At 38.7% G+C, this 24,125-nt stretch overlaps 1 protein-coding gene and 1 pseudogene across 13 annotated transcripts in view; both read left to right on the forward strand.

Moving 5' to 3' along the window:
- Positions 1-1,563: 1,563 nt before the first annotated feature.
- LOC117545121 lies at positions 1,564-15,956 on the forward strand (annotated as a pseudogene).
- A 1,183-nt stretch (positions 15,957-17,139) lies between these two features.
- The window catches only part of si:ch73-103b11.2 (myosin phosphatase Rho-interacting protein), a 55,388-nt gene continuing 48,402 nt past the window's right edge, over positions 17,140-24,125 (forward strand). For 5 of the 13 annotated variants that reach the window (XR_004568764.1, XM_034214704.1, XM_034214705.1 and 2 more), the window contains exons 1-3: positions 17,141-17,931; positions 20,485-20,577; positions 22,530-22,595. Coding sequence is in view for 12 of the 13 variants with exons in the window: in XM_034214704.1 (XP_034070595.1) it covers positions 17,812-17,931; positions 20,485-20,577; positions 22,530-22,595 (279 nt within the window). In the remaining variant the exon portion in view is untranslated. Of the gene's footprint in view, positions 17,932-20,484; positions 20,578-22,529; positions 22,596-24,125 lie in introns of all 13 variants that reach the window. The other 8 variants (XM_034214703.1, XM_034214707.1, XM_034214711.1 and 5 more) reach the window with 5 other exon arrangements.

The following is a 24,125-nucleotide window of genomic DNA, read 5'->3' on the forward strand; positions in this document are numbered from 1 at the left end:
CTCAGAGTCTTAGAGAGCAACATAACGCCTGACTTTAAACAAGGGGCTTTAGCATCCTGAGACCTGCTTTATGGTTTCTCACCTGGTGTCACTCTGCAGTCTGATCTGTTCGGACGACGGCCTCGACGACAGCAGCATGTCGGGCATCCTCAACCTCCGCAGCCTGGGCCGGATCTGCGGATCCAGCAATGATATGGTAGTTCTGGACAGGGTCAAGAGGAAGAACTCCGTCAGGCGCATGTCAATTATTGAAGATGGTGAACTTGCAGAGGTCCTTTACCTTATTCCTAAACAGTCCATGATGGAGCAGCTGCCCTTCATCAACCCTGACGACTACATCCTGTGTGAGAAATTGTTTAGTTCTGCAGATATGGCAGGTATTGAATTGTTTACTTCCCTATGTAGTAATGTTGATAAGTTGTTGTTTTATTGACTTGTCATTACAGTATATAATTTGGCCATTGTTTGTTATGGATCATATGACATTGATTTACATCAGAAAATGCTAAATGATGATTAGATTGAACATCTTCTGTCTTTTCTTATTACTTAATGCATTTATGTTGTTAAAAGAAGTCAAGTTATTATGAACCCTATGTTGCTCACAGGTTGTATTATTGTTGCTGTTAACAGGCTTATATACCATCATTCATCCTTTTATATGATATTATATTGAAGGTTTTTGGTCTACAAAATTGACATGTGAGTTTCACATGTTAACATTTGTTTCAACCCTTTGACATTGTCTGCTCCGTGTACATAAACAAACATTCATTTTGTTTGCGTCCAAAACACCATCTGCCTCTGTTAAATTAAAAGTACAAAATGTATTTTTGCAACAACATTTGATCTTTTTCATATTAACTAGCATTTTTAGTTGCATGTATCGTCAATGTATCTAATTTGGTTAATGAAATCACTATGTAGATTAAAGAAGCCTGTGTGTAAAGAAGGCAACTCAAATATTCACAAAATAATGTCTACAAATATCAACTTGTATTATAATCACAGAATCATCTGAAGTGAACAACGAAACAATCACATTTTCTGCAGTGAGCATTTTTCAAACATTCGGCTGCTTTAAAAAAAAAAAAACGTTCCTTTGTTTGTATTCTTCTCTGGTGCTGTAGCCAGGAGAAAATAAGCTAATAGTGTGAATGCACACAGAGAATGAAAAAGAGATTTAGACTAGAGCCTGGATTTGAAATGTTTCTGATACAATACAGACAACCGTCTTCCTGGTCGAATGTACTTATTGTAAGTCGCTTTGGATAAAAGCGTCAGCTAAATGCAATGTAATGTAATAAAGGAAAAAAAAAAAAATGCAAACATTTTACTCCAAGTTGGACAGCCCTGTAATTGATCAAATAGGAACATTTTAACTGCAGACTTCAATCTCTTTTTTTTTGTTCTACGTGGAAGGTAACAGAACACTTGAAGTTATTTTAAAGAATTGATAATGTTTCCAGGATTGAATGTCAAACACACACACACACACACACACACACACACACACACACACACACACACACACACACACAGTCCTGCCCTCTGTGTTTTGGACCACCCCCTTCACCAGCAGTCCTGTTAGTTCCTCTCCTCACTCTGATCCGCTGCAGTGAGCTCCCACTGACGAGCAGAAACCAACTGTCATGAAAGAGAAAGGTAGAAATTTTTATGTGTGTGTGTTTGTGGATGTGTGTGTGTGAGAGTGTGTGTTGAAGGAGGTGAAAAAAGGGAGTGTGACAGCTTGGGTTTTCTGTTAGTCTTTTCCTACTTGTCACTGGTTTAAAACTTGTTATTTAGCATTTTGGTCATATCAAACAGTCTTGCAGCTAAGTAATTACATTTGTCTCCAAGAAAGTTAACAATGTCAATGGGACACATTACTTTGCTAACTTAATTACTTCACAAATGTGATTGTTTTGAGTTGACTATTGTGATTTTGCTTGAGGCGGCATTTAATTGTGTTAAAGGTCAAAACGAAAATTGCTGATGACTTTTCTTGGATGGTTTTTGTTATCAATGTTTTAACCAATCCTGATGTTTGGCTGTGTAAAAGCTTTAATACTGTTGTTGCCAAGTGGGGAAAAGTGCAAGCATAGCTATCGTAGAGCATCATGGTGGGTTAACCAGCATGTGATTTTTAGAATGACCTCTGAATTGAGCCTTGTTTTCCTTTTGATTTCCATATTATGTCATTAATCATTAAGTGACCACAGTAACCACTCAATGCTATTACTCAAAGACATTTTGTTTGCAATACAAAAGTATTTGTATAACCTACAGTGTACTGTATTAGGCTTAGCTAGTATTTTGGTACTTTGTACTTTACGTAGAATGAGAATGAGGTATATTTAAACATCTATAAAGATTCTGAAAATAGAAACTCCCTACCTCCTTGCACACGGATGTAGATTTTCATAGCTGGAGATAGTGGATTGTGTGATTAGCCGTCGTTCTCAGGTTTCTCTCCATTTGCTGTCTTTCTAAATCTACCATTTGCTAATACTTGACACCATATCAGCTTCACATTCTGGAAGAGATCAAGAAAGAGCGGACGTCATTTTGGACTCCTAAAATATTTCTAAATGAAGAAAGAGTAAAAACTAAAAGCAGACAAAGGATATACTTTATATATAGGATAATACCCCACAGATACTGTATATCATTCTGTTACATAAGCGCAATACAATGTGTTCTACTGGCAGAAAAACAACTACATTTCTAATCAGGAGTATTTCCTGTTGTTGTGTTGGCATCACAGCTCTGTCATTAACAAATATCTGAGGTGTAATCGCACAAAGGCTGGTTTGGATGAATTCATTGTTAGGGTGCCATGGTCAAAAGAACGGGTCACATTCCCAATGGGATTATGCCAAATTTGCAGATAGGTCCTCTACTTTTTAGTTTAATGAAAAGACACAGTATGTTTTGTATCCTTTGTTGACTTCATATATCACAAGTCTTCTTTGAAGCTGAAGGTCAAGTTGTTTACATATTTATTCATTTATTATTTATTAGATTTAACAGGAGATTATAGCCACTTACAGTGGGTTTTTATTAATTATGGGAAGCATGGTCTCTTAATCTAGTTTGTTACTTCATTCTTGTTACCATAGGGACAAATCTCTCTGTCATGGGGCCACATACCGATGGTGCTTGACTCAATTGTCTTCATATTGAGTTGGGAACAAATTCTAGCTGTAGGCTATGTGTAAGGACATATTTTTGGTGTAGTCGAAAGAATGTCAGAGTTAGTGCAGATTAACTGATGTCCCTGTTATCTGGTTAAAAAATAAACTTGTTATGATTTATGTGGAAAAACGATATATGTAAAAAGAGAAGACGAAGCTCATGTGTCTGTTTATGTAGCTGGGTGTCCACACAGCGCTCTCACCGTGCCACATTCTTTCCCCTCTCTCCTCTGCTAATCACATTCAAGACCTCTCAAGTGGGGCTGTGATTAGATTCTACAGGCATCCACTGCTTCTGCCGCCTTATAGACATGAAAGAGACAAAAGCAGAAGGAATGAGGTTCTTGCAAAAGTAAGAGACTACGTTTGGCACACAAGCTCCTCATAAAGCTAATGTTGTTGGGAGAAGTAATGGCTTCTAACTGAACTCCTGTCTATATTTTAAAGCACTCTAGTTTAGTGCTCTGTGTAGCTCTTGGCCAAAGCAAATCTATGGTGGCTCTGAAGTGCAAGACACCACAGCATTTCACAAAACTCAACAGCATTTCACAAAACGCCACATCATTTCACAAAACGCTACAGCATTTCAGAAAACGCAACAGCATTTCACAAAACTCAACAGCATTTCAGAAAACGCTACAGCATGGATAACACTTGTATTTGGATGGAATGATTACCTGTAGTGATAATAAAATATTTTTTACAGTATGGTACCTGAAAAAGGTCAAATGGCACTGATGGTATCCAAATGTGCCCAAATGTGCCCAAAGGTCAGTCCGCCTGGACTACTTTTAGCTAAACCTCTCTAAAAAGGTCAAATTTAACTTGTTTTGCCTCAATCTTGATACAGGGTACTTATTATATGTTATACTTTGGATTCCTAAAGCTTTTAGTCTACTATCCCATCATTCAAGGGTAGTTTTCACTATAAGTAATGGTTTTTTTTTAGGCGGGGGTAAGAATTTACCTTTTTTTACTATGTTCCATCTGAATTTACTCTGACTGAGAAATATCTATATTGATTCTGACACTTCTACATCCAACTCACAGATGTAACCTTGCTTTGATAAAAGAAATTATTCATATAACCCTTTTAGAAGTTAAGTTATAGTCATTTGTTTTGGGCATAGCATTTTCGAGCCTGAAACCTTAAAAACAGGCTCAGGGCTTAAGAGGTTAAAAACAATAGGCTATTTTGCATTTTTAGGGACTGTAAGATGAGATGTTAAGCTTTCTGATAGGTAACAATGATAATGCATTTCTCATGTTTCATGAATTCCTCCCTCTTTTTTAGGGCTAGCTGCTCAGGATGACCCGGGCTCTCTGGGGGGGAAGCGGATCATCCCGTGCTTCAGGTGTGGGGATTCATGCAAGGGACAGGTGCTGCGAGTCCAGAACAACCACTTCCACATAAACTGCTTTACCTGCAAGGGTGAGTACCATCAATAAGTGCACTATTTGACGTCCTGCAATCACAGATTAGGAATATAGTCATTTGAGCCTTTAGCATTAAAACCTTTTATTTTCAGAAAGTTAGTTTTCAATTGAGTTGAATTTGCATGTAATTTTTTGTGCCATCAAATTCAATTTCATAGAAAATATTCTGCATGGCTGTTGTGAGAACCTACTGGGTTGTCAGACTCAGATTCATTAAAGTTACTTTGTTTTGTGGAAAACATATTTTCTCATCAGGCTATTGTCCCCATTAATTAAACCTGACAAGCTTCTTGTGTTGTTGCCCTTTCATCCCATGTGACGGTGTTTAGAGCACAGAGGAAACAAAGAGACTTTTAGAACAGAGAGTCCTGTAGTAGTGTACAGTGAGAAGACCTGGGCACCGGTCTAGGGCTCAGTGGGCTTCATCATGTGTATTCATGTGTGTATTATGCAGATACAAAATTGTATTTAAAAATAAAACGAAAAACAAAACATGTAAGTTGTAAATGCATAGCTACAGGACAGGAATAGAGCTGTGCAGTAATGCCCTTGGCATTCCTGAGGTGGCAGGTTCAGAGGCACAGTTTCGTATTTGGGTTGCGTGGTATCAAATGTCTCCAAACAAAGCACGGAGGAAACACTGCCTCACTGTCAATAACATGCCAAACACATGAACACTTTAAAAACTCTGGCAGAATCATTATATAAATAAACATTGATTGATTGATTAGGTCAGACAGCCGAAATTACATCTTTCATGGATTACATAGTTGCTGTGTACTTACAACTATGAAAACGTGCATTTAATTTAATACAATTCCCAAAGCTCTTCTTTTTTTAATAATTAAACACATCAAAATTAAAATGTCAGTCAAAAGTCAACCTGAGCAAACCAATACATATAGGAAAACAAATCAAGAAGGAGTTCTGCCTTTTATAAAAGACAAACAAGTTAAAAACATATGTGGTTTAGTCTTATCTAGCAGTATTAGCTGACCAAGTAGTCTGATACGTAACTGTAGGAGAGGGACAATGCATTTTTCACATTAATCCATTGATCCAAAGATAATTAAAAGAAAAATGAATGTAGCTTTAATGTTTTCTGTTGTCATCTGTCTCTCCCTGTATGTCTGTGTGCAGTGTGTGGCTGTGACCTGGCCCAGAGTGGCTTCTTCATGAAGAACAGTGACTACTACTGCCCGCTGGACTTCCAGAGGATTCACGGCACGCTCTGCAACAACTGTGGGGAGTTTGTGGAGGGACAGGTGGTCACAGTATTGGGGAAGACCTATCACCCAGCCTGCTTTGTGTGCACCGGTTGCAAGTAATTAAGAAAACAGAATCATGGGAGTTTGGATGCAGAACAATTATTTTTCTTGCGAGGTAAACACTTGTCTCTTTCTCTGTTTCCTAGACAGCCATTTCCTGCTGGGGACTGCGTCACCTTCAGTGGAAAGGACTGCCTCTGTCAGCGCTGTATCCGACCCGTGTCTCCAGTTCTTAGTGCTAAAGATGTCAGTTCTTCAAATAGTAAGTGAACTTTTGAACTATTGATTCTCTGAGCATTAATTCCATTTGATCCAGTGTTGACATCAAACATATTGATTAACGAAGCTTTAAAACAGACCCGAGACTCTGATCCCATGTGGACATAATCAGACAGAGGATTAAGTATTTAACAATGGTCCGCTGTGGCCATAACACTGAGTTTACATTACCTTAAAAATCCCCACAATCCCCCTGGGATCCTGCAAGGTGAATGACTCACTTGACCTTATCTAGCTGACAACTATATATAGGGCAGAGATCAATAGGATTCAGACTCTTAATACCTTTGGATTAAGTAGCTCTCTCTTAAATACTTTAAATAAAGGGGTTTATTAAAACAAATCTAAAGGAAACAACATAGACACTCAAATTGTATTCATGTATATCCAGAAATCATATCAAAGAACTGAGTTGTTTCCTAATGTTTCCCCAGATCAAGTAGACTAAGTCCATTAAGTTCAATGTGTACATTTAATTCAATTTAAACAAAACGCATGAGCCTATTTAGGTGTCAAGCGTTAAAAGGATAGTTGGGATTTTTTAAAGTGGGATTATATGAGACTCTTATTCCCAGTAAGTGTATTACCTAAGGAAGCTCAGGAATGTACTGCGGTGGATGGAGGCATCAGAAAACATGTGCTAGCCACCTAAAAATATCTATATCAATAAGAGTGTCTGCTGTAATTAATTATACTTACCTTCACACTGCTTTACCTTGCTTTCAGACACATTTTTGACAGGTGACTGAAGCTGTCATCTATGGTCTTTTCAAAGCTATAGTAGACTACTTATATACCATAGGGATAATGGGAGTTGCTAGTCTTCTGATGCCTCGATCGGTTAGTTTGTTTTTGTTATTGTGTGACTTTGGTGATTCTGAACCATCCTTTATAACACCAAAATAACACCATAACAACAGCAACCCCTGTACAATGACTGTTTCCTGCCATGGAGTCTGGTTGCTTTGAAGGGATCCTAGATTACAGTTACCTGGGGCTTGCTAACCACCATCTACTATAGGAAATACCCTCATAAATCACAATCACAATCGGTTTTATTACCAAGTAGGTTTACACATACGAGGAATTTGCTTTGGTATAATTTAATAAATACCCTCCTCTATGGTATTGCCCCAACTATGTATAATCATTCGGCAACACTTGTCATCCATCCCTTGGACTCTTACTGGATATGTCCTGTATGTGTTTTCAGACTGCTCTGGCTGTGGCAGATCCATCAAGAACGGCCAGGCTCTGTTAGCGCTGGGGGGGCAGTGGCACCTCGGCTGCTTCAAGTGTAAAGCCTGCAGGAAGGTGCTGAGCGGAGAATATATCAGCAAGTAAATACAAATATGTCATTTAAAAATATTTTCTCAATGAAGTTTATTTTTTCTAACAAAATAAGGTTGGAATTAGAAAATATGTTAGCAAAATGTATAACTTAGACACATTAAAGAATATATGATTTTAATGTCAAGCGTCTTTTCTTTCAGAGATGGCGTTGCCTATTGTGAGAGGGACTACCAGATTCAGTTTGGGGTACAATGTGACGCGTGTCAGAGGTTTATCACAGGAAAAGTCCTAGAGGTGAGACAGCTTTATTTATTTATTGTTTCTCCTGGTTGCATGATTAACATAACATTGGCATTTTTTGCAAAACACTGACTTTTTTTTACTTATTCTTATTTTTATTATGACATCTTATCTTGAGTGTATTTGTTTGTTGGCCCCTTCTACTCAATACATGTTTTATCCAACCTATTTTGCTTATAAATTGTTTCTGAACTGTTCAATGTGAAACAAATATATCAGACAAATTATTAGAAAACAATTTGTATATCTTCAACTTGATTTGAGGAGATATTTTAAAGTACATTCAGAAGATTAAGAGTGTTGTATGTTCATTGTTGGTCTATGTGATAATGTCTAAGTCTGAAGCTTTTGCCTTCCTCATCATCAACCTACAGGCAGGGGAGAAACATTATCACCCCAGCTGTGCAAGATGCAGTCGATGTGACAAAATGTTCAGAGAAGGCGAAGAAATGTTTCTGCAAGGTCAGTGTGAGAAATACCTGATGTGGGTGTGCATGTTTCTATCGTGAGAATGGGGATTTAAGCCTGTGATGGATACATATATTAAAAAAGGTTGTCTAATGCAGTCTAGATTTTCAGTGTCTAACTGTGAATTTATTTTGAAATACTGTATTTGTTTTGCCTTTGTGTCCCTGCCTTCACAGGATCAACTGTTTGGCACCCAAACTGCAGAAGCAACAGCAGAACAGATGACAGTTACATGGTAAAACCACCTTAACTTAACACGTCTACAGTGAAGCATGTTATATAACTCATATCAAAAATATCTCCGAATACTGGATAATACCCAGCAGGTGTAATTGCTGTTAAAAGGAGGAAGCGAGTGTGATATCTTTCCACGTCGCTGTCCTCACATGTTCTCTTCCTTCCCAGGTCAGCAGACCAAAAACACCTTGTCTTGATTTCTTTTTCCCTCATCAAAAAATGAAGGTTAATATCGTGAGCAGACCTGCCGTTTGCAGCGATGCTTTTCTAGAGTGAGCAGGCTGTAGTCTCACGCTTTGAGATGAACTGCACTCGCTTGTTTCACTTGCATCACTTTGCTCACCAGGCTTCAAGTGTGTTAGTTCAAGGCAGCAAAAATATGACTTCTTAAAAGTTACATTTTTGCCTACTATTATTAGTCAATTCAGCCTATAAATGTGTAGCAGCTGTAAAGTATAACGTTGGTCCAATATTTATTACATTTCATACAAAACATTTTAAAACCATGTTAGCTGTAGAATGGTGCATGCTTGGCTATTTTATTTCCTGATAAATATACACCAATATGTGATTATGTAATATGCAAAAGAAAATCCTGTCTGATAATGTTAGCCACGGATAAAGGTGTTTTATTATTAAGCATATTACAATTTGGAGCATTGCACATAAACTGCATGATGCCAGGCCCACTGCTTCTAGTTGAGATCTAAGGACCAAGTTGTGTGACGACTCGAGAAATTGCCTGAGCATCCTATGAGTGAAACTAACAGCGATTTTTTTTTTTTTAGCCCACTAGATCCTCATCAGAAAGCTCCAGTTCCCGGCCGGGCTCCTGCACCCCGGGAGTCCTGGACGAACCATCTGTGTAAGTTCTGGTGACGACATCTGCTTTACACAATTCACGTGGCTTGATTTGACATTTGATTTATCATTTATTTGTACAGGCGAGTCGCGTGGATAAGGTGTCTCTCTTGCAAGGTTTTTCTTCATGTCAATGAAGACAAACATTTTAGGAAAATAGCCAATGTGGAAAAAAGAATATTTAAGCATAGTTTTTCAATTTTACCTTGACTGATCGGAAAGAGTTTTAATGCCAGAGGAAAACAAATTGATTTCAATTGTGGTTGACAAAAAATCAACCACATGTTGAAAAGGAATTTAGAATCTATTTGAATTCAATGGCAATTCTGAATTTGATTACAAAACAACTTGTTGCTTTTGGTATCCTTTAGTTTCCTCCATCCAGTTTATTATGTTCCATAGACTGTAATTACTTTGTGAGGAATAAACTTTCCCCCTATCAAAACATGATATGAGCCAGAAACAACCTACCTTACTTAGATTTAAAAGACAGAGAAATAGAGTGTAAAACAAAAGAGCTCCTAGTCACAGATTACAGTGTTAATCTGTCCAGCTCATGTGCCAAAAACAGTTTTGGTGGGATTAAAGTTTCATTCCTCGAAGTCTTGTAATAAGCCACCTCTGACCTTTCACCTGACGTAACCCATGCTGTCTGCTCCTTCCTTGTCCTTCCTTCCCCTCACCCCCGTCCTCCTCTCTCCTCCCTCTTCCTGGTCCCAGGCAAAAGTAGATAATGAGATCATTGATTACCGAGATTTAGCAGCCATTCCCAGAGTCAAGGCTATATATGAAATAGAGCATCCTGATATGATGTCTTATGAACATGTGAACGACAACTCCTCTGCTTTGGACTACAAAGGCAACAGACAGGACAGGCAAAGCTGTGCAGAGGTAACGTTTTCACCGGCCAGATGTTTGTGTCTCATTGTTTTGGTGTTGGTTTCTTGGTTTCATGTGGAAACCTAAGAATTCAAACCTTTAGTAATTTTTCTTATTCCTGATTTGATAATTTTACTGATGACTTCCTCTTATAAAACATTTGAAAGAGACCCTATTATGCTTTTTAGGGTTTTCCCTTTTCTGTAATGTGTCTGATTTTTGTATGCCTGAAACGCCTGAAATGGACTCCTTTGTTTACTTCTGTAACATAGTGGCATCATGTAACACTTGCGCTTCTATTGGCTAGCACTCCAACACATTGTACGTGATAGGCTAAGAGGCGGGGGATCTCTAAGTGGTTGACCAATCACAACAGAGCCGGCTAGCTAACCAATCAGAGCAGACTGGGCTCTGGTTTCAGACAGAGGGTGAAAAGAGGTGCTGCAGCACAGGCAGTATGAGAACCATAAAGAGCTTTTTCAACAGTAAAACATGAAAACATGCCACAAATTATGAAATGGGAAAAGGAACATAATATAAAAGATGCATTTAAAAGATGCATGTTGGTTAGGGTATATTTGTTATATACTGTATATGATATGTGTTTTTCCTTTTTCATATCAGACTTGTTAGATATACAAGGCTTTTATCTAAAGTGTCTAATGTGTATGTTTATTTCTGGTTTTGATTTAGTCACCAGGAAGCGTATCTGTAAACACAGAGGTGAATATTTGTTTTAATAAGAGCAGACGTATTTAACACACAAAATAATGTTGATTTGTTGTGCATTCACACTCGTTTTGTGTCCATCTTCTTTCAAGGAGAGTTTTGAAATCAGAAAGTCCATGCCAACATCTGCCAGCCAGGGATCGTTCGGGGTTCATTCACTGCACAATCGTCACAGCTACACTCCAACTCTGTCCAGATCACCGCAGCACTTCCACCGGCCAGGTGAGGAAAACACACACAAATAAAATGATCTGGATCTTCTTATCACCTTTTCATAGATATTAGCCCACCTCTGCTCACGTATTCTTTTGTTTTACCACCTTCCCTTATCTGCTCTGCTTCCACAACTCCTCCTTCCGCTGCTTTCGTGGAATAACACACAGGATTGATGCTTTCTTCCTCTTTATTACCTGGCAACCATGACACATGCCCCACTCCCCCTTTATGTCACAACTTTCTCCCTCACACTAAAGGTAAGAACCCCTGCTCTTCTGCCACCTTTACTGCATCCCTTCCCCCCTCCTGGTATTGCCTTACCTTTTTGCTTTATTTTATATTTCCTATCAAACACTTGTATTTAATACCTAACCCACCATTTTATGTTCTAAAGGGACTATGGTACGTTTGATAAAACGATAATTTAAGACGACAAAAGTTCTAAAAACAAGGTTCAAAGATGGATTTATTTTAGGACGGATGGCACAGAGATGTGATGTATTTTATTGTTAGGAAGGCTGAGCCATCTAGTGGTCGCCCACTGATCATCCCTTTTTTTTCCCAATTTGCATATTTGACTTGACCCTACTTATACTTATATATAAATATACTGTTCTGCCACCTCTCTAACTTCTTCCCCTGAAAGAAAGAATCCTTTCAAATCTACATCAAAGTAGGTATTTATAAAACTGGTTTGATTGATTAAATAAGTAAATATTCCTGTGCCTGTTCCCGACATCACTCACACATTCCTCTAAAGCCGTGCCTATTTATAGAAGTGCTGTGAAGCCTGTTTTATCATGTGTGTGTGTATGAAATATGACAAGCTCTGACCGCTAATCGCTGGCATGTGTTTTTTGTGGGAGATGAAAATCCCTCACAAACTACACGGCCTTGATTTTGTATAAGGATCGGTGTATTGTCTTTATATTCAGTAATAAGAAACATTAGATCCTTAAAATATTCTCGTTGATGTCTTCTGAATCTGTACAATAACATGAAATTACATTTAAGAAACATCTACAAAGAGGTTTTTGTTTGCAAATGTAAATGTCATTATTGCTTAAGCTTTTGGCAGTTCTGGCCGTCTTTTTATGTTGTAAAAGTCATTAAAATGATTGTAGATGTACATTATGCTAATTCTGGTTCCAGTCCTTTTCATAGAATGTCCTCCAAACTACAAGTAGTTACATATACATACCATACCATAGAATATACATATACATACCATATTTAGACATTGAAAAAGGAAAAATGCACTACAGCAGGTTCTTACTTCCAATGTTCATTTATTTTTGTTCTACTGTGTGATATTTAACAACGAATCATCTGCTAACGTTGCATTTTCTTCTATCAGCAGACGAAGGCTTTAATATGTACAGACGACCCGCCAATTTATAAACAGCAAGGTATGATATGACCCTTTTTATCTTTTTGTCCTTTTTCAAAGTCAGTTAAAATGCTGCTTGAATCTTTTAAAGCCTCTGATTATAATCTTCGTGGTGTTTCATTTCACAACATAGAGGTATTTTAATCGCCTGGACAATACCTTATTATATAATTGAGTTGTAAATCTAAAAATAGAGCAGTACTGAGAAGTGTGTTTTACAGATCAATTAGCAAAAGGCTAAAAACAGAACCAGGGCAAGTATATCTGAATGAGTAAAATCGGATCTTATTTGCAACAAAGAGCCGAGTCTGGTTCTAAAAATCGTCTCATGAGGAGCTAATCTGTCTGTTTCACTTTCACATAGAGCCAAATTCCTCCACAATCGCAAACAGCCTCTTGCCTGGATATGGTCGCAATGGCCTCAATCCGGTAAGAGCAACATCACTGATACGTAATCCGTCTGTTTGAAACTATTGCGTAAGGCTACTGGGTGACCTTTGATTCTGTAGGTGGGAATTGGTAGCTCTAGAAACAATTTATGTCCAATTTATAGCAGTTCACTAAAATGAATGAATGATTGTTGTTTCCTCTGTCTGCCCCCTGTCGGTTCTTCTAATACAAGCCACGGTCAGCTGATTACTCACATTACAGCAGTGACAGATTTAAAGGTAAGTATTTAGACATCTTTATTTTATCATGGACTTTAGTAATCACTATAATTATTTTGGAATATGAATTCGTGTGGCTTTGTCTCTTCCCCCCCCCCCCCCCCCCCCCCCCCCCCCCCCCCCGCCTTCCAGACTTTAAGGTACGTGAAAATACTTTAAATCCCTGCTTTTGCTTTCTTTGCTTTCCTTTTTTGTTTTCTGCATGTCTAAAGTACTGGCCTCACCACAGTCTGCATGAGCATGTTTTATCAAGTAACTCAATTGAATTCAAATCTGTAATTCTATAGCAGTGGCTACATCTTGCAGAACTCTTCATTAATATGTATATTGCACGTATTACATAACTAACTCTTACCTCACATTTTACAAATATATCTTACTAGCAGTAATTTGGCCGTTTGGGTTTTATAATTGAAGTGATTAATCCTATCATGACATTTTCCCATTGCACGTGTTTGCTTCATTCTGTAGCTCATCCATGACGGTCAACATCCATTAGCACGAATGGACAGAGGAGTGTCCATGCCTAATTTGTTGGAACTGAAAGCAAGTATTGTTTGTATATTCTTGTGTGCTATACAAGAGTTTTCCCTGCAACGATGTATCATGTTCTGCACCTTCAGTAAAAATAATACATACAGATAACAGAATACATGTTTCAAGGACAACGTCATTATTATTATCCTTTCACTATAATAGCATCACCCTAAAGACTGAGGCATAGTTACTATAGATACTATATGACGGTGGCCTTGAGGGTCAGAACACAACAACATATACAATACACATTATAATAGAAAACACAACACTATCTCAGAAAAAACATTTTAGGAATTGTTTTTAATAATTTTAGTTAATGGTGGCCATGAGGGTCCAAACACAAACACATTGCCTAAAACACAACAATATTTCAGTAAATGATCTCATTTTTGTCAATATGTTTTATTTCTGGGATGGTGTTTTAACACTCAGGGGCCACCGTACTATTTAACTATTATGCATGACAACAGTGCGGTGGTTATACAGGATGCATATTTGCATGGGACGTGATGTTCTAACTCCATCTGGTATCTCAATGGCTGGTAGGGAAACCACACAAACGATTGTGTTTAGGTGTAGCTTCTGCAAGAATCGACTATGAAAGGATTCTCAACCAGCCTTTGTTTTGTCAAGGTCTACCCGTATGAGCTGCTCTCAGTTGGTAGTCGAGGCCGAGTGAAGCTTCCCAAGGATGTTGACAGAACAAAACTCGAGGTAAAGTAACTTGAGAAGCATTATTATTATTATTAAAGTGGATAAACATGCTGCTTAGCATTATTTGTTATCTGTATTAAAAGACCTTCACATTTGCCGAAAGGGCAAAATATCTCTTTAATATTCTTAATTTTACCTTCTAATAAATGCCTGGCCTTGTGTCAATACTACACACACCATGCCTTACACCTTCATAGATGTTAATACATTCCTCTACAGTCACATCATCTGCTGAAATATTTTTCTGAAAAACCAGTTGAAGACATTAGTTGTTTCAGTTAAACGTACAGTAGAGTTTTATTTTAGAATAAGAAATGCACCAAACAGATGATCTGTGCAGCGTTTCAACAGTCCATGTTATTCTTTACTGCTTTCCTTTGCAGCGTCACCTATCCCCGGAGTCATTCTTTGAGGTCTTTGGCATGGGCTTTCAAGAATTTAACGTGCTTCCACTGTGGAAGCGAAACAACATGAAGAAGCGGGCAAATCTCTTCTGAATGCTGCCTGATGCATGCTTTGACTCATTGTTAATATGCAGTATATATTGTGTTCTGAAGACCCCTTCAGTGTATTTCTAAAAACTAGGCACAGTTACTTTATGTGGGTTATTGTTTTGAATATTGTTCATATGTATAATAACTCAAATCAAAAATGAACGTGAGAACTCAACTTACTATAAGGCCTTCGCTAATAAATAGCCATTATTATTTTATATTTTCAAAGTCAGCCCCAGCTCATTAGGGAATATGTTTATATTCAACGATACAGCTGTTTACAATCTCCAATTATCATAAATGCAACAGGAATTGTGGCTTTTTTGTGGCAAACATGGGAAGAAGAGACAGGTAATTGTTTCAAAGCAACACTTTTTTCCATGCAGACAACCTAACCTAATCTTAACCTCTGAGATTTTCATTGACTTAACTTTAAACAATGTACAGTTGTTGAGTTCAACTCGATAGCAAATTGCTCATATTTCATTTAGTGTTGATTGTGCATTACGCTGGTTTATGATCAGTGACAACATTTTTAAAGTATGGGTTTGGCATTTTCACTTTTTTCTGAATTTGTATAGACCAAGCAATACATTTAGAAAAAAAGTGGCTAGGGTATTTACAGGCTGTGAAGCTAGCTAAAGTGAACTTGTCCTCATTAAAAGCCTTTGTAGATCATTATTGTACCCTATCTGAAAAACATGTCATGATACCTGATGTATACTGAAGAAATATACTGTTTTAGTTCTTTTTATTTATTTACTCACACTTGGTTGTCTCCTGAATACACAATTGCTTAGCTATAGCTTAAAATAAACCGTTTTGCGTGAGTAAAGGCTCACTGAAATGTGCCTAATCGGACTTTGAACGATTAGGGTCATTTGAAACTTTTTTTTTAATGTTTTCCCCTGACTTTTTACTGTATGTGTTACCTCCCATCACACCACCTCAAGCGCCCTAAATAAAGTCTTGCCCTTCTTACTTAAGTTGAGCAAATGAATGTTTCTTTATTGACAGAATGAGGTTGGTGAGGCCATATTTTTGCACATGATTTCAGTTTTTTTTTTGTTTAGCATCTCCCAGGAGAATCTAACAGTCTGGATCACCAATTTAAAAAAAAAAGAAGAGACAGTCAAAATCCGTAATAAGATATCAAGCACGGTAAATTATGATACCATGTAAATCACATCACAAAATTACGGAGCACTTTACATTTGTATTCATAAAAGCTATTTGTTTTTTCTATTTCTCTTAATGTTATTCAGTCTTAAACCAACAGATGGTGCCATGGAGCCTGAAATCAAAACACCACTTCATCATTGCTTTGCATGTTAATAATGAACATTTGTCAAGCTTTTTTTTTAAAGCATTATATTTGCGAAATTATTTTCTTTACTTGCATCTACCAAAATGTAGTGTTTATAGTGTAAAAATGGCTTCAATCATAGTCCCTTCCATAGTAGCTTACTAGAACCATGAGTAACAGGACACATGGGATAATGAAAGCAGATTAAATCATCATAAAGTGAACTACATTCCTGCTTTTTATCAGTCATTTACTCATCTGTCCTAATCGAATGGTTTTAAAGTGCAATTTCAAAGGGAAAAATATTAAGAGTTTAGACAATATTTTATGTAAAGGCTGGTAGGCTAGGACAACTAGCCTATGTGTATTTTATGGCTTTAGACTTTTGCATGCACACATCGCAAGAAAGATCAAATAAACATAGTCATACAGTGTTATCATGTTTATTTAAAAAAAAAGTCAATAGTAAAGTCTCAATCCATAATGCATACTTTTCATCTGAGGCAACAGTATCCAATGTACAGTATGGAAGTGAAAGAAAGATACATTTTTTGTCAAATAATTGTTCTGCTTTTTTAGTTCTGTTGCAAAAAACATGCAAAATACCAGCAAACAAAACATTATTACTCCTGAAAAAGGCAACCTGAATAAATGTATGTCTTTTCAGTGGGGACTGAACAATATTATCTCAGGCTAACCTTGATAACATCACGGTTTCACACTGAAGTTGTTGTTTTTGTTATCATGGGCTCTTTAAAGCCCACCTAGTTTGAGCGAAAGCATTGGAGGATTACGAGGCTTTCTATTGGTCAGTTAACGCACACGCCCGGTTGTGGGCGTTTGTGATTGGTCGACGTTGCTGGCACTCACCACTCCACTCTCTCCTGAGCACCTCCCCGTCTCTCCACCGACTGGCCCAGGCGAGGATTTTCATCGAAAACATCCACTGCAGACTGCGTACCAGAGCCGGGGGGAAACGGTGCTACGACGAACGGAGAACCGACGCTATGGACCCAACAGCATGACAGCCGACTCCATGGCGTTTTTTAAAGTTGGTGTCTAGAGGCGTTAAAAGGATTCAACAGCAATGAATGCGGTATCACTTGTAAGATAGAGAGGGGCCAAAGTGGACTATCCCTCCCTCGGTAGATGCCTTCCGCCCGATGGAGGCTGACGGGACCTTTGCAGCGAGTTCGAGGCCCGGAGGGTCACCTGAGAAACACCTCGTTGCAGGACGCAATTAAGGACAAGACCGTGCACACCTGTCTGCGCTTTCGAGGACTTACTAGACAAGTTCTTAGTGAGCACAACAACAAAAGTTAGCTGCGGGAGGCGAACCCCCCCTGCACAAGATGACTATCATAGATATCACTTAGCGAGAGGTTACTCACCGCCTCAGGTAACACAGGACAGGTGAACAACGTTACTCTTTAAAACGGACTACACACTTTTTAAAAGTCACACCAACTCATTTGACTGCGAGAATTCAGCAGGTTTTTTTTTAAGTTGTGTTTTTTACTCACCAAGAGTCAACCATGTCACTCAAAGACAATGCTTGTCGGAAATTTCAAGCCAACATTTTCAACAAAAGCAAATGCCAGAACTGCTTCAAGCCCAGAGAATCACATTTGCTGAACGACGAAGACTTAAATCAGGTGAACAAATAACATGTCATACTTGTAATTACTGTCTGTGTAAGCTATATTAGTGATGCAGTGAAACCCTGTTTGGATCACTCCGTTTGATGGGCACATTTCAAATGGTTTGTCATGTGACCATGAAGTGCAAAGGTTAGGTTAATTGGACATAATTAGTTTCCAGCCCAAGGGCGCATATTGACCTCAATTCATGCCGATATGGCTCCACCCAGCTCCATGCTTTCCACACAGTAGCTTCTATCAGCTGCTTCTGTTGACTAGTTTCAGTTACAATCATATCTCAGTTGTTGTTTTTATATTTCCCTCTTTAAAGTTCGTATAATGTCCAATCCTATGTGTATTATCCTAATTTCCAATGTCCAATGCTAGTTCAAATATAATTGGAGACTCCAGTATGAGGCTGATATAATCTTTGCACTATTAATCCAACATGAAGCTGTTCCAGTAATGCTTCATATACTGGCATGCGTTGTTGACATTGGCAGGTTGTGAAAGTTGGCATCAGGGCAGTTGAACTCTGTTGGCTTTTATTGTGGTTATTGCCTCTTGGTAAGCTGTTAACGGGACAGATCAAGAGTCCCCATTATCCAGGCAGTTTGTGTGATGACACCCCTGATGCTTCTTCAATTGGCTGGTTGATGACTAACATCAAGCCGACATTGTACTACATTTCCCGTAATTTCCTCCCTCGTGACTAATGGTTCCTCTGTTGGGATGGAATTACTCTCGGGGGTTATTTCTGACCCACTGTCTATCAACTTTATCCTTTGGTGACCGCACCCAGTGAAAGGTTATCATCAGCGGTCAGACACTGAAAACCCAGGATGTTTTAGCCAAGTTATTCATCGTTTGTGTTCAGTGTCGATAAGATACTGAAGGCGTGTGCATTTTTCCTTTGCATATTTCCAGCATTAGTTTTGCCTCTCCCCACCAATACACCACTCAATGCACATTGCTTTTGGTGCAGTTTTACAGTCATTTATGATGTGGGGTAATAAGACGTTGAAGGGTCATTTCCAAATGAACACACTCAAATGGCTCCGTTTAACCCACTGAAGCATTGAAGGGTTAAAAATGACCTAAATTCATCTTGTCTTTTCTCTCTTGAGAGGACTTTCCATTGGGGTTGCTGTCAGGTCATGTGAGGGGAGATGGGACACTTGGTCTCAGAGTTTCTACTTTGAAGAAGCTAGTGTCCCAGTATTTGTGTGAATCCCTTTGAACACTTACTGTTCTTTCTCCTTGTCCCATATCTAAGTCTATTCGATGAGCTGCGATTCTTAGGGGTGCAAAGAAATATTGAGTTTTGTGATGTATACTATATCAATCCCAGATTTCTAATAATTGGTCCAAATGCAAAGAAGTGAGAAGACAGTGGCCTATTTTGTGGTGTGTTCAAACCCCCATCTGCTAAATGCCAGTGATAGAGGAAGTCCATCCATTTGACTCTTCCACACTGAGAAACGAAGAGGCGTAAATGGTTGTGTGTTCTATATATAAGGACACTTTTTCTAAAATTAGAGTTAAAAAATGCAATACATTCCCTTGCCTACAGTAACACATTGAATCGTTATCCCTGTATTGTGCGTCACCTCTGGTTGTCTTCCAAAAGTTAGATGTTGTTTCTCTTTCAAGTCTGCACACACTCTTGACTCACCAAGGTTACAGGTTGAGACTCCTGATTGAAATTTCCTATTATGTCATTTTGTTTACAAAGTCATTGAGCTGAGAAATGTGCTGTGCCTCCTACAATCAAAGCGAAATGGGATTTAATGGTGGATTATACTTGGCTTTACATGCATGGAGTTATGACTGTAATCAAAACCACTGATAGAACGACAGAGAGGTGCCAGGCGGCTGTAAATGTCAGAGCTTTTCCAAATTGATTTTATAGACTGTTGTTCCACAGACTTGGGTGTGCAGTTGGATTACGTAAGGTACTTAATTTGTTAAGCTCTTTAGGTGTAGGTGAGATTTGTGCATACACATATTTAGTGGATTGCCCCTGTAAACAAAACCCCTGCAGTGGTGTTGCAGACAAACAAATGCTGACTACTACAATGGCGAGTGTTCAAGAACGCACCAGAACAATTTAAGAAAGACTACCTGGCCAACTTGCATTTCTCAGTTTGAATTGCAAATCTGGAGCCACAAAAGCTCTCAGGCTCTGCTTCTCTCTCCTGTTTCTCCTCCACTGTTTTCCTTGCTAACTTCTGCCTCTTCGCTGCCCCCTCCACCCACCAGTCCACCCACTTAGAGGATCAGAGGGAAAATCATGTGTTAGCCTTTCCTTTCTTTTTTTTCCTTCCCAGGGAAGCATGGCGCTCTGGAATAAAGCCAGCTGGAGAATGTAGCCTGCTTAAGAGAGCTAGTGACTAATACACACCTTCGTTGAACTAAAATCTCTGTGTGTGTGTAATCCTGTCTGATACTGGGCACAATATAAAGCCTCAACTATTATCCTCCAGTTTCAGCTACAAACTGTTCAAATGTGCACAATTAAACAGATAATCAATATGTTAAAGTGGCTGTTTTGGTGTTGTTTTAAAGTTTTTCTGTCATCAGGCAAAACCTATATATGGAGGATGGTTGCTGCTGGCTCCAGAGGGAACGAATTTTGACAATCCGTTACACAGATCTCGGGTAAGTGGTGCCTTTGCTGGACTTGAAATTGATTATGGTTAGAAGGGAAAAAATGTTTCATCAGCTCTTTTTGACCTAATCATAATAAACATTTGGTGCTTCAGGAAAACAAAAGAGTATTCTTCAAAAGAAAAACAACCTTATTTGACCCAATGTCTATAGCTTTTGCTCAGTTCAGTACTTAGGATTTTGTGTTGTACATCTTTTAGTACAAAATGCCTGATATTCAGAATATTAAGGCTTCTCAAAAGGCCACACAAGGGGAAAAAGGCAGTCTGCTCTCCAGCCCTTCTTTTAATTCTGTTATCCGTTTTGCTACTATTTTGACATCCAACAAACGGGAGGTCTGGTTATTGTGGCTCCTGTAGCTGTCTCAGCAGCTTCCTGTGGGAGGCTCGTCCCCCCCTATCAGAAGAATCCACACTATCCAGCAATAATGAGCCTTATATTGACTTTATTTCATGAATCCTTGGCCCCCCCAAACATCATGTAATGGGAGACGTGCTCTGTTGCACTGCTTCCTTTATCAGCTCCCAGATTATACTGTGGTGGTGCATCCCAAAGAGGAGTAGTGGGAATGTGGGGGAGGAGAAGGAAGGAGAGGTCCCAGTTCTCACAGCCACACTGATGGCTTCCATATGGGGTTTTGGGAAAAGCACCTCTGGACCCTTCCACTCAACTACTGTCAACAGGCTGCCGCTGCTTTGACATACCACTGATGTGTTCTGCCTATTCTTACAATCAGCTTTTCCCCGCTGTGTATAATTGGTGACCTGTTGTGCTGAGGTGAGCAGGCTGGACCATGTTTTGACTGACCAACAAACAAATAACAGAGGAAAAAGAGCTGACGTGTTGGCTGAGTCATGTTTTAGGAGCACAGTTTGTGGGCCTGTGGTTGTAAATGTCTATGAAAAACACAGTGTGACACATATATATCACTGGAAATGGCTGCAGTGACCCTTTTAACATCCCTTGTGGCGCCTATCAGCCGCCCTATTGAGACCTTCAGATGCCTTTTAGGTTACAAAACACTTCTTAATATTTCATGGATTAGCCTCAGTTGGAATCGGATCCAGGGATATTTAATACTGAGACAAAGCGGTGAGTTAGGATAAGTGGGGAGCAGTGGAGAGATCATCAAGCCAAAGAAGGAGAGGAGATCAATAACATCTTATCATTGGCACGAATATCAGCAGAATTGTATCCAAGAAATAAAATGACTCCTTATTTGGTCAATTTGAGTATGTGGTTTACACAATATAACAGGCTTCACCTCAGTAAGATTGGTTCCATTAAATGTGTTTTAGGCAAACACTGATACTGATACTAGTCGGATAATAGTTCAATGTTGTTTGCATTAACACCATCCTGTAAGACAGATTCAATCCGCTGAGACAGTAAAACTAAACGGGGCTTTTACTTGCTGTATTCTGTCTATTGTCTTTTATTTCCTCATACATTTTTAAAGAAAGATTCATCTTGAGTTCCAGAAAGCCTGAAAAGCATGTGATGTGGTAAATGCTGAATGTGTGCCAAGAACTTGGATGCCACTGCATAGCAACTGTTTCTCAAAGGCTCACCCGCACTTATGTATTTACTGTTTGTGTGTGCACCAGTATAGCGGCCAAGTCTTTATACCCTGAGGAGTACAGTATATAACATTAGCATTGTCATTTGCAAGAACTTCATTGGAACATTTACAGATTAATTTACTAATCCAATTAATAACACCTGGCTTTATAAATATCTGTCCATTCTTGTAACACTTTGTCAAACTTTCCTGGCTAGAATTATCTGATGTATAATAAGTAACGGCTTTAAAACACAGTGCTAAATGTTTGCACATTTCTTAAGTGCTTTGTTATTTATGTAATTGGATGTGGCTTGCTGTTATGATATCTGTGATGTGATCATGTGAGTAATTCTAGCATTTATTTTTTTGTGTAATGCAGAAATGGCAGAGGAGGTTCTTCATCCTTTACGAGCATGGCTTACTGCGCTACGCTCTGGACGAAATGGTAAGTGAACCCTGACAGCTCCTGAGTTTGGTTTGCTTTGAAACAATTTTTATTTTAAAATGAAATTTGAATAATGGCCTGCTTTTACATACTAGCTGTTGGCTTGGTCTAGTAAATGATGGCTATGATGGTTTGAATGGTCAAATCATCATCAATTCCCGTGCATCTACACAGCCTTAAATGGCACATTGGCACAACTACAGTTTTTACCAATTAAACTTATAATTATTCCCAATGTCATAATGTCTGTTCATGAACAGATTTTGCTCCAAGTGAAAGCGTTTTTCATGATATACTTTAAACACTGGAATTGTTTGATAGTTATGGTTAAAGTGTAGTTATTTTGTCACTAAGCATTTGGTGTTTTTCTGAGGAATACCTGGAGCATGTGATGGTCTCACCAGGCGATGGCCACACCGTTAACACCAACGCTTTCTCTCATACAAAAGAGAATTTTGTGAATGTGTTAAACTTTAAGCCAACTAGCACAGCGGTGTCAAAAGGAATGAAGTGACACCATATGGTGTTGATAATAAAAGTCATGTGCTGAGCTTTTTGTGTTTGTTTTTGTTATTGTGTAAGAGCCCCGTGCTTACTTCCTGTTCAGAAAAACTGGAAAATCCACTTGATGTCAGGAACACGGATGTCTTTAGTGAACATTAATGCAGTCTGATATCAATAGTTATATATGTAAAATGACTGACTGTTCTTGTAGGTTTAAACACTAGGCTATATAGTTTGTCGGTTCTATATGTACTGCAGCATATAGGCACGCTGGATATTGATTGACCCTCTCCATTTTTTGTTCTATATGTGGATGGTGCTTTATAATGAGCTGAAAGCAGGAGTAGTGGATGCAGCACTTGCTTTGTTGCTTTTGGCTCTTTCATACTGTATGTGGCATTCTCTGGCAGAGGAGAGAGATGCTGAGAGGGTTTATGTTATAGAAGCAGCAGGAGATAGGCTGCCGTGTAGATTGTATTCATTACACAACCTTCAGGGTCATTACACCCTCCTAAAGTAATCTGAATGGCAAGGTTAGTATTTGCACAGTGCATCCAATGGTGTGTTTTCTTATCTGAAGATATTATTGAACGTAACAAGCTAAAATACTGTTCTGGCCTGAATTTCAGCTTCAAACTGAATGCACTGGGGAATAATGACAGCAGAAGAAGCATGGATGATGGGTTGTTTACTGAGGGGGACAAAGGAAAGTGGCGGATGTCCTCCTTCCATTCATCTCGCTCCTTCCATGTCACTCTTCATCTTTTCATCCCCGCTCTGAATGCAGGATCAAAAGGAGACGGGGGTTGCAAGGGTCTAGAGCTGGAAATATCAAGTGACACTAAATATAGAAGCTCTCTTGTCAAACCAAACGCATTAGAATAATTGTTTAGTGTTGAATACAGCATGCACAAAGTTGGCTAATGGGCATACGTATCCGGCACTCGTTTTCCACGGACAAAGAGGTGAACTGAATTGAATTGGTATGGTTAGTAACTGTGAGTGGCATTTATGGTTTTTTATAAA

The sequence above is a fragment of the Gymnodraco acuticeps genome, unplaced genomic scaffold, assembly GCF_902827175.1.
Source record: "Gymnodraco acuticeps unplaced genomic scaffold, fGymAcu1.1, whole genome shotgun sequence".
Taxonomy (NCBI): Eukaryota; Metazoa; Chordata; class Actinopteri; order Perciformes; family Bathydraconidae; genus Gymnodraco; species Gymnodraco acuticeps.